This window comes from Juglans microcarpa x Juglans regia, chromosome 2D, assembly GCF_004785595.1.
Source record: "Juglans microcarpa x Juglans regia isolate MS1-56 chromosome 2D, Jm3101_v1.0, whole genome shotgun sequence".
NCBI lineage: Eukaryota > Viridiplantae > Streptophyta > Magnoliopsida > Fagales > Juglandaceae > Juglans > Juglans microcarpa x Juglans regia.
This window is the reverse complement of record NC_054596.1, coordinates 10,637,927-10,648,190: the sequence shown is the minus strand read 5'-3', so window position 1 is coordinate 10,648,190 and position 10,264 is coordinate 10,637,927. Positions and strand designations below refer to the sequence as shown.

The 10,264-nt window shown below is 35.9% G+C and overlaps 1 protein-coding gene across 1 annotated transcript; it reads right to left on the bottom strand.

Moving 5' to 3' along the window:
* Positions 1-1,075: 1,075 nt before the first annotated feature.
* LOC121251262 (myosin-11-like) lies at positions 1,076-9,997 on the bottom strand. Its single transcript, XM_041150621.1, has 7 exons — positions 9,843-9,997; positions 6,488-6,608; positions 2,988-6,227; positions 2,652-2,894; positions 2,352-2,510; positions 1,883-2,041; positions 1,076-1,572 (listed from the first exon to the last, which is right to left on the bottom strand). Exons 2-7 carry the CDS (start codon positions 6,572-6,574, stop codon positions 1,312-1,314), a joined length of 4,149 nt encoding a protein of 1,382 aa, XP_041006555.1. The 5' UTR covers positions 6,575-6,608; positions 9,843-9,997; the 3' UTR covers positions 1,076-1,311.
* Between the last annotated feature and the right edge of the window lie 267 nt (positions 9,998-10,264).

Sequence of the window (10,264 nt, the reverse complement as noted above, 5' to 3'; positions counted from 1 at the left end):
TAGACCTTACGACAACCATCAAAAGACCCACCAATTGTGATGATCATATTATATTATATTATTTACTGAACAATTCTTAGTACTTCATTCTGACCTTCTTCTACATAGATAGATAGATAGATATTAGATAGCCGCCACTAATATTCATTTATTAGTAAATCTGTAAACTTGATTTTTCTATTTATTTTTTTAAATAGATCGTACTGACTACTAAACACTGAACAATATGTAATTTATTTATTTAAATGATACAGACTCTTCAGTTTTAAGAACAACGACTCCAGTTTGGAAGGGGAGAAAATCCTCCTCAAAACCTGAGCCCTTGTAAAATACATAACACTCCCCCAAAAAAAGAAAAAAAACAAAAAACAAAAAACAAAACAATACTCAATTCAAATTAGAACCATTTATTTGAATACTAAAATTCCTTTATTGTTCATAATATAATATTCAGATATTTTCATAAAATCAGTCTTTAGATTTTTCTAAGTTCTTAATAAAATGGCTTCTCTGAATTTATACACAAATTCGACGTTGTCCAGAGGTCAACGGGGAATCAAATCGCGTTCCGGAATTCATATTCTGATTTCTTAAATTAAAAACACAATACGGAAATAGTTTAAGTCACTGAAAACAACGTTTGGCTTCGACAAATAATGAGATAATTTGATAGGGTTTAGTAGCATTGGTTATGACAAAAGCTGAAATCATTTGATAGGGCACCTGATCAGATCATATGGGAGAAACTTATCCTCCGGAGATGTTGCAATCGGGTGCTGGCTAAGCAAGTGGAGTGTTATTTTTCACGTATCTTTAGATTGTTAAATATATTTTTATTGTAAAATATATCTAATGTATTATATAAAATCATGTTAATTTGTGAATTTACTTCTGTAAAATTTTTTACGGCGACATCCGCAGCCTTCAGATATGGCTTACAAGCTTTTAACATCAACTGAGACCTCCAAATATTCCAAAGTGGTAGTGGAATTGACTATATATATTTTTTCTTTGGTATTGGGAAATAAAACTCCCCCATCCATGATTTAACCTATAAACAAAAATAGGAAAGGTATGCAACACAATCAACAAATTAAATACAAACTTGAATAATAATACATGAACTGTAATTTTTACTTTGCATATGAAGACAAATTCCCTGACCAACCTCAACACCTAAGTTTGAAAGCATCCAAACATAGCTTTCAAATCTCTTACTGCATAATTTATATTGATGGGTAAAGAAAAAGGAAAAACAAAGTAAGAAACAAAAGAAGATCAAAACCAAAATCCACAAAAACCCCAAGCAAGCTAATATCGTTTCCCAAGAATTATGCCAAGTATCACAGATACTAGAGCTACTCCCAAGATGAACTTAAAGGTCGTGAGAGGAGAAGCCTCAGCAGTTTTAGCATGCGTCTCTGAAGAAGATGAGGTTTGAGCAGCAGATGGTGCTTCTGACTCTCTCTTGCTCTTCCTTTTTGATGGAGTGGAAATGGTTGATCCAATGTCTCTGGATTTAACCTCCATCCCTTCCTCCTGTTCTGTTGGACTGGCCCCCCTATCTCCTCCCTGTAACACAATTTAAATGTTAACAACTTTAATTTTTGACAAACTGAAGAAACATTAATCATAGTTGGGTTTGAATGCTCATAAATCCCAAATTTGAATATTAAAGCTATGATTTTGAGCACAATGTAATCTTGAAAGCAAAAGCAAACAAAAAGGAAGCCACCGAAACATGACAGGTTCTGCTTTTCTCAAGCAGCTAATGAGAGGGTTCTGTTTACTTCAAGTCAAATGATTTTGCTATGATACAGGATTAGTTTTTTTATGTCAATTGGTCTCTATAGTCTATATGGTGGGCGGAATAGAAAATAACCTTTTGCGACAGTTTAGCATCAGCCAGCTGCAATTTCTGCTCAAGCTCTTTGACTTGCTTCTCTAGTAGCACGATTTCTTTGTTCTTTGCTTCAAGCTCTCCACGAGAATGCTCCAGTGCTGCTTCTCTTTCCAACTCCTTTTGAGAATACTTTTCGTTCTGATGGGAAGTTCAGACAAGGAACAGTTCAGGAACAATCATTCTTTTTTAATCCTTTGATCAAATTTCCGTATAAAACAAGTGATTAAAACCTACAATTAGACAATTAGGATGCAGGGAAAAAAAATAATAAAAGATCTACAAGCAAGATAACTGCAAACTTGCTCCTAGAAATGGAAAATTATTACATGTTGTTTATGTCAAACACTGCACACTTGGTTTTGAAGGTATTCGGCAGTGACGTATACGACCAACATATTGGAGAAGTAAAGCTGAAGTGCGAATACATTTCTTAAACAATGGCTAGTACCTGTTCAGCATGCGTGCTCTGAGCAAGTTGTAATTCTTTCTGAAGTTCTAGCACTGTTTCATGTAATAAATCTCTATCATGGACCTTATGAGCATGATCCTCCAATTTTGAAAGTAATTCTGCCTCTTTTGCAGCTGCTGCCACCTGAATGCTTTGCACCTACAGCCATCGTATCAGTCAGAAACATTACAACACGTACAATTGAATTTTCAACTGAAAAGGAGTAACGTTGAATTGAATATGAAGAACTTATTCACGAGATTCCTGATTGTTGCAATAATTGAGAAATTTCTGGAATACCTCTTGTTTCAATTGATCTTCAGATTTCATTAATTGTTCCTCAAGTTCCTTGAGACGAGTTTGCAGCAAAAGTTTCTCAGCAATCTCAGCCTTTTGATTTTCAATCTCAGATCTCAAAGCGTCTTCTTTTGCATTATGTTCGTTCAACTGTTCTTCAAGCTGCAATATCACAGACTGAAGTTCCTTTGTGGCATTTTGATGTGTTTCAGTGAGAAGGTTGTTTTCTTCCATAATTGAAGATATCTGCAGAAATCAAATATGTTTTAGAACATCATAGGACAAAACGATATCCATATCATTGTTTACCAAGATATCTAAAAAAACTTAGCTCCAAACCTGATATTGTAGTTTCTGCCCTTCAGAAGCAAGCTGATGTGTCAAATCTTCTATGGTCTTCTTTGAAGAGTTAAGCTCTTCAACTGTTCCATCCTTCTCTGCAAGAGCTGCCAACAGATTTGCCTGTAAATCGCTCAGTGTGGACTCGTACGTGGCCACTTCCTCAGTAAGCTTCATATTTGCCTCGGCCAGCCCTCCAGTCTCTTTTTCTAAGTCACTTGACTTGGTCTGCAGTTCCTCAACAATGCTTTCTAGATGCTTTAACTTAGAGAGAGTCTCTTCCAACTCAATATTTCGAGCTTCGGCCTTCGTAGATGCCTCTTGAGCCTGTTCTTTATACAAGTCAATCTGGGTTTCTAGAGCACTCAGTTTCTCACTCAAGTCTTTGGCTTCTGAATCTCTGTGAGTGAATCTGTCAGTGGCTTCTTGTAACTGTCTTTCTGCTTCCACAATGCGACCCTCAGCTGCAGAGTGTAGTTCAAAGGCTCTTGAGTGCTGGTCTGTTAACTCTGTGATAGTGTTCTTGTGAGAAACAAGTTGTTGAGCAGTGGCTTCCTTCTCGGAAAGAGTAGAATTAAGCAATTCCTGGAGTTCACCAATCTTACTTTTGAGCTGAACATTGGTCTCGACTACCAGCTCATTCTCTGAGAAAGACTCAGAAGCTTTATTTTCAGCTTTCGAAATCTGTTCTCGGAGTTCTTGATTTGTGCTTTCCAAAGAAGACAATTTCAATAAAGTCTGATCCAACTCCTCCTTCAAAGATGCAGAATTTCCAGCCGCTTGAGCCACCTGCTCTTCATAAATCTTCACCTGGTCTTCATGTATCTTCAGTTTCTCAAACAAAGATTTTGCCTCAGAATCCCTAGTGTTGAGATTTGCCATTGCTTCTTGGAGTTTACCCTCAGAATCTCTTGCTAGGGAATCATGTAACAATTCCAGCTCAGAGTTTCTTGCAGTAGCTTGTTCTATCACTCTTCCTTGTTGCTCCAGTTCCTCTTCTGCAGATTTAAGCTTCTCCATTACCTCATTCTCTCTCATTCCTGCAGCCTTAAGATCATTTTCTATGCTTACCAACTTCTCCTGTGTCAGATTCAATTCATTCTTCAAGACCTCCAATAGATTTTCTGCTTCAGCAAGCTTCTCGCTAGAACTGGTCGATGCATCTTCTAGTCTTCCCTTCTCATCTATTGCTAGATTCAAGGACTCTGTCAGCTCTCTTTCCTTGTCGTTAGCCGTTTGTAGTGCAATTTCAAGGCTTGAGGCTCGAGCTTGGAATGTCTCCAGTTCTGACGAAAGTTCTAATACCTTGTCAGAGTATGTCTTGGAATCTGCTTCCGCGTCCCCACATTTCTTTTCTAATGTGCTTATCTGTTCTTCAAGTTCCAGAATTCTATGCTTCTCTGCTTCGAGTAGCAACTCGAACTCACTCGCCTTTTTACTGGCGTCCTCCACTTTGGAATGAGATACTTGGATCAAGTCTTCTAGCTCCAGGCTACGCTGATGGTTCATAGTGGCTCGATCCTCATGTTCGGTGCATTTACCGACAGCAATCTTCAACTCCTCCTCAAGCTCTGAATTTCGTAATGAGGACTGGTTTAGAGTTGATTCCAGCTGATTTATTTTTTCCTGGTGTTCCTGCATTTGGCCATTCAGTTGAACTTTTTCTTCCTCAAACACTCTCAATGTAGCATTTAGTTCAGATATTTTCTCAGAAAGTTCTTTCATCTCTCTCTCGGCATCGCTGCTTTTTAGTTCTGTAAAGTTTAGCTTTTGCTCAAGCTCCACATTCTTTTGTTCTGCAGCTATAAATTGTGTCTCAAGCTCTCTCAGTTGTGATTTTGCCTCTTCTGCCGTAGCATTTGAAGCCTGGATTATATCCTCGAGCTCAAGATTTTTTTGAGTAGCAGTCGCTGCTGCAGCTCCTGACTCGTTATGAAGATCTTCCAGAGACCTCAACTTCTCTTCAAGCTCTGCATTGTTCGACAACGCTTGCGACAAAAGAGAATCTGTTTTGCGGAAATTCTCATCTGTGAGCCTCAATTTCTCCTCTAGATCACTGCGCAACTTCTCCATTTCCTTTGCCTTACTAGTGATTTCTGCCACACTTGCTTCAAGAGCTTCTTTTTCTTTGATTACTTTAGCCAATTCCTCCTGTACTACTGAAAATTGTGCTTCCTGAGTTTTCAATGAAGTCTCAACTAATTCCCTTGTGTTCACTTCCTCCTGCTGCTTCAACTTGATTTCTTCCAGTTCAGAAACCTTTACTTGAAGATTTTCTTTAGTTGAGGCTATAAGAATTTCAAGTGAGGAGATATGTTCCTTCATCTGAGATTCTGAACCCTTTCTTGAGTCCAGTTCCTGGGTCAGTTCATTTATAAGATCCTCTCTTGAAGAAAGTCTCTGCTCTATGTCCAGTACTTGGGATTTTGAAAGCGCCAACTCATCTTGGACTACAGAAAGCTCTGCTGCAGTTACCTTGAGTGCTTCTTCAACCTTCTGATTCTCAGCAATCTTTTCATACACGCCCTTCAGTTCTTCTTGTACAGAAGCGATCTGATCTTCCATTTCTTTGGCGCTCAGTTTTGCCACTTCCAGCAATCTCTCAAACTCCAAGGCCCTCTTTGTCTCAGATTCTGCATGTGAGCCACTTTGTTTGTGCAGCTCCTCAAACTTTTGTGCCTCACCTGCAGAACATTGCAGCTCATCCTCCAACTCCTGCATCCTCTTTCTTGAGGTCTCGAGCTCAAGGCTGAGACCATCAAATGCTTCCTTCACCTCAACCAGCTCCTTGCTCTTTGTTTCATGAGCTTGCAATGCCTCTTGCAAACTGTTTATCTGTGCACTGTGTTTCTCCTCGTCTTCTACAATTTGTTCTTGCATTTTCTTGTGGTTGAGTTCAAGCTCTTCATACTTCTTTCCACTTTCTACCAGCTTCTCCCTTGTCTGTGAGACCTCGTCCTTCAGCTGAGAGCTCTCAGATTCTGAATGCTTAATTGCTCCAGCTAGTCTTTCTAATTCAAACTCGAGTTCTCTTATCTTCTCTTGGGCTTCAAGTAATTCTCTGCTTGGATTGCTTGAACTTCTCTCAATGACAGTTGGGTGGTTGTCCTCTACAGATGCTGTTACACCTGTGTGTGAAGCATCTATAGATTCCTTCTCAATTTTTATAAACTCCCCATCAGTTTCTTCCTCTTCTTTCTTGCCTTCTTTTCCTAATTGGGGCAAGTCTCCATTTGTTACCTGTTACAAGATCATGGAAGTCAATACCAACAATATAAACAATGCATCTACTGTTGCCATGATGATCTCCTTTCAAAATTAGTTTCAGATAAGACTGCAATTATTAATATTAGAGTTCCCTCCAGTAACACATCAAATTTTTGCTTTCAAATGATTCAGGTGATGAAATAGACTTAATTCAAACTGATGGGTTTCCCATAGATCCCTATCCCTTGGATTTCATATAATTTTACAGGCACAAAATAAAAGATTGCAGTTACCTTATTAATAGGATCGGCATCAATCACAGCATCCTCAGCAGCCTTCAGCACCGGAACTTCTGAATTCACTAGTGTCTCTTCTTCCATCTCAAAACCAAGATGCAGCTAGTAGACTTCTTCTCTGTGATTTTCACAAGTTCATAATTATGTCAGAATGAGATTAAGCAGGCAGAATATCAGGTAACGAAATCCAATGCATTTCTAGTCACATCATTGGGCAGAGAGTTCTGTAGTTTCATTTGCAAAATTGCTAGCCAGTTTCAGAATTTGAATTCATCAAGAGAAGACACATGAAATATTAGTCCTTAATCTGTGATTGTCTCAAAATCATGTCGTGTGCATGAATGACAACCATTTCTTTCTATTTTTAGCCAACATGACAGAGATTGGGTTCTGGACTTGGACCCAGAATAGTAGAATGTGGGACGAACACGAAAGTCTGAGACAAGAATCAGCCAGAAATGCTCAGCTGTAATTTCATTTGACCGAACATCTTCCTGTGCAGGGGGTCCAATCGTGAGGTGGCATTGGTCAGCACATAGTTGTCATGGCTTACAGTTTTTTCTCTAAAAACTCTAGGTGCCAGTGGGGTGTATCCACTTTACCAGGCTGTCTCTCTTTTGTCTTCTACCCCACCCAGATTTCAATAGACTCAAATCACAGACACAAATGTGTTAGATACGATGGCCTAAGAATAATTTTATTAATGGATTCATGCCTGCGTTATGGCAAACGAATATGGTGCTTATAAATTCGACACATGACTGACAATTACAAGAGAATTGAACATTATTCATTCTTGCAGCAATTATATGTTAAGCCGTTCTGCTGAAAATCTTTGCTGAAGGTGGCCGAGAGGTGTGTTTGGAATCTTAAAAAAATTCTAAATATAAGCCCCACACTCCTACACATCACTTAAAAATATATGATTTTATCCTTTCATCCTCATATTTTATGAAATATGAAATATGAAATACGATGATAAAAACATAAAATCACATATTTTTTAAATGATGTATAAAGTGTGAGGCTTCTGTATAGTATGACTCAGAATCTTAACCTCGTGATTCAGATAATTATATACAAAGACAAAAGCTTAGGTTAAAAAAAAAGAAGAGGAGGATAATTGATCATGAGCCATGAGTGGTAGGGGGTAAAGATTCGAGACAAACGACAGCTAAAAAATGTACTGTTTAGGTACATGCAAATATATACTTTAATCAAGCACTTACAAAAACAATATTGTTCGATCCAAAAACGTTTGGTCTCGTACTCCGATCAATCACCTGATGATGCTAGCTTGTGTAATTACTGTTTTCTTAGTTTGAGTTTGGAAGTTTAAAAAAACTCTTTAATCTAATTTTAGTTTAGATAGTGAGATGAGATGAGATGAGATGTAAATAATAATAAAATAGTTTGTGAATAGTAGTAAAATGATTTGAGTTAATATGTTTTTATGAGATTTGAGAAAAAGAGAGAAATTGAATAAAAATATTATAAAGTTAAAATGTATATTTTTTTGTATTTGAAAATATTTAATTATTTTTTGTATTTTATTTAAAAATTTAAAAAAATTGTAATGATTAGACGAAAAAATTAAAAATTAAAAATTAAAAAGTTTTGTGATATTTAGATATTGAGACGAGATGAATTGAAAATATTTTTTTATTCAAATCAGGTCTAAAAGTATTATTTTAAAAAAAATCTTAAATTTATAAAAAATTATTTTAAACAAAAAGGAATTGCCAAGTCCACTTTTTAGAAAAACATCAAATTGAAAAGCTCTTGGAGATTACGTTATTTAAAAAAAAAACCAGCATCCTTATTAAACAATAATTAACTATTTTTATAAAAGTTATAATTAAAAATAGTAGCTATAATTAAAAACGCTATAATAAAAATCTTTATTTTCTCCAACAACCTCAAACATACACTTATGACTTAACTCTGCAAGTCTCTAAAACATTTAGGGGAAGTTTAAAAAATAAGATGAGATAAAAAAATCTGTAAATAATAGTAAAATAGTTTTAAAATTGTTTTCAATAAATATAATTTACTTATTTATTTTTTTTTTTTTAAATTGAAGGTTGAATCTTGAACGTTCGTTGGAACTGAGACCCACTAAATTCTAACATTCAAAGATGGATCAAAGATCATGTCTACCACAATAAAGGCTTGCTTAGCAGTGTTGCAATAAGGTTTTCAATCACAATCAGACTAAGGAAAGAATGGTGCGTGGGACCCATTAAGAAGGTAGGCACCACCTCAGCTTCGGCTCTTTCTGTATTTCAAATCAAATCCGGACAAGATCAATTTACCCTCCCCTCCTTACTATAACACTTTTATTTTTATTTTTTTTCATGAGACAGTTTTGCTATATATATCAGTCATTATTTATCTCATACTTTATATTTAATAACTTTTATTTTTTTTATAAAATATAAAATATATATAATAATAAATAATAAATAATGACTAATAAAAATAATTATTCTTTCGTGAATTTCCATGCTCCTCAATGATTATTACAACACAAAGCCTTGGCTCTAGAAAAAGATTAATCCTTTAACCTGGACAAAAATCAGGGTAACTCTGCTGATCTAGGAAATTATCATCATCTTTGAAGCATTAAAAAAGTGACTTATTCCCTTTATGTTTCATTTTTTTTTAACTTTTTTTTTTTTTTTTTTTTTTTTTTTGTTCTAGTACTTGGACGTTACAGTGAGAGTAAAAAGTTGCAAATGTTTAAGTAGCAAAAGGTTAAATATTTAAATGAAATTAAAAAAAGTTAAATATAATTCTTGTTTTTGTATTTGAGATCTAAATAGCTAATTCCACCAGCCCCAGAAACGCAATGAAAAAAAGAAAAGTACTGAATAATAAGAGATCTCTTCAAAATCAATGAAAATATTCCTACTTCTTAAAATAAGAATTTGATCTCTTAGATGATCAACCATGTGAAATAAAATGAACTTGAGCTGCTTCCGATGAAGGAAATTTCTACTTTTTTTTTCAACATTTTCGTGCTAAAAGAGAGATTGATCAGATATATATGCATGCACATGTAAGATAGAATGATCGTGATCATAGAGATGTGAATCTTTAGAATTAAAGCCTCAAAGGCTCAAACGAACCAGAAGATCAGGGAGCAGGTTTAAGAAAGGGATCGAATTACATCTAATTCTTATAAGAATTCATTCACCAAAGATAGAGAGAAAAACAGAGTACGGACAACACGAAGCAAGAAGTACCCAAGATTCATCACCATCAACAATACAAACAGATCATAGGGAAAAAAAAAGAAAAAAAAAAAAAACAGACAATGAAAGAAAGATTAGACATGATATAGGCTTGCCTGAGGGAAGTTGATCTTGATCTTTTATTTGTGTTCTCGAAATCAATAGAATGGAGTTTGGTGAGGATGATGTTGATGAAGGATTATCAAATTATCAATGGCAGAAGGAGGGGAGAGAGAGAGATTGTTATTTGTTGGTATATAAGCAAGAGAGAGTAGGAGTCCACTCATTACTGCCGCGGGACCAGAGAGTGGGGCCCTTCACCAGCCAATTTGGCAATAATTGGGTCCCAACGCGGCCGCTTTTGCAATACCTCCTTTTTTGCCTCTAGATTTGTCCCGAACTACGATGCTAACCAAGCACAGAATTTTAGGGAGGGGGGAAGAACTAGTTGTTCCAAACTTTACAGCCATCAAATATCTATTTTACAATATTATCTTTCGTTTTCCTATCCGAAATTGTTTTACTTATGCCATTTTGC

Coding starts and splice junctions, on each gene's coding strand:
- LOC121251262 (XM_041150621.1), bottom strand. CDS start 6,574: ATGGAAGAAGAGACACTAGTGAATTCAGAAGTTCCGGTGCTGAAGGCT. Junction 2,511..2,651: donor AAGATCAATTGAAACAAGAG/GTATTCCAGAAA, acceptor CGATGGCTGTAG/GTGCAAAGCATTCAGGTGGC. Junction 2,042..2,351: donor AGAGCACGCATGCTGAACAG/GTACTAGCCATT, acceptor ACTTCCCATCAG/AACGAAAAGTATTCTCAAAA.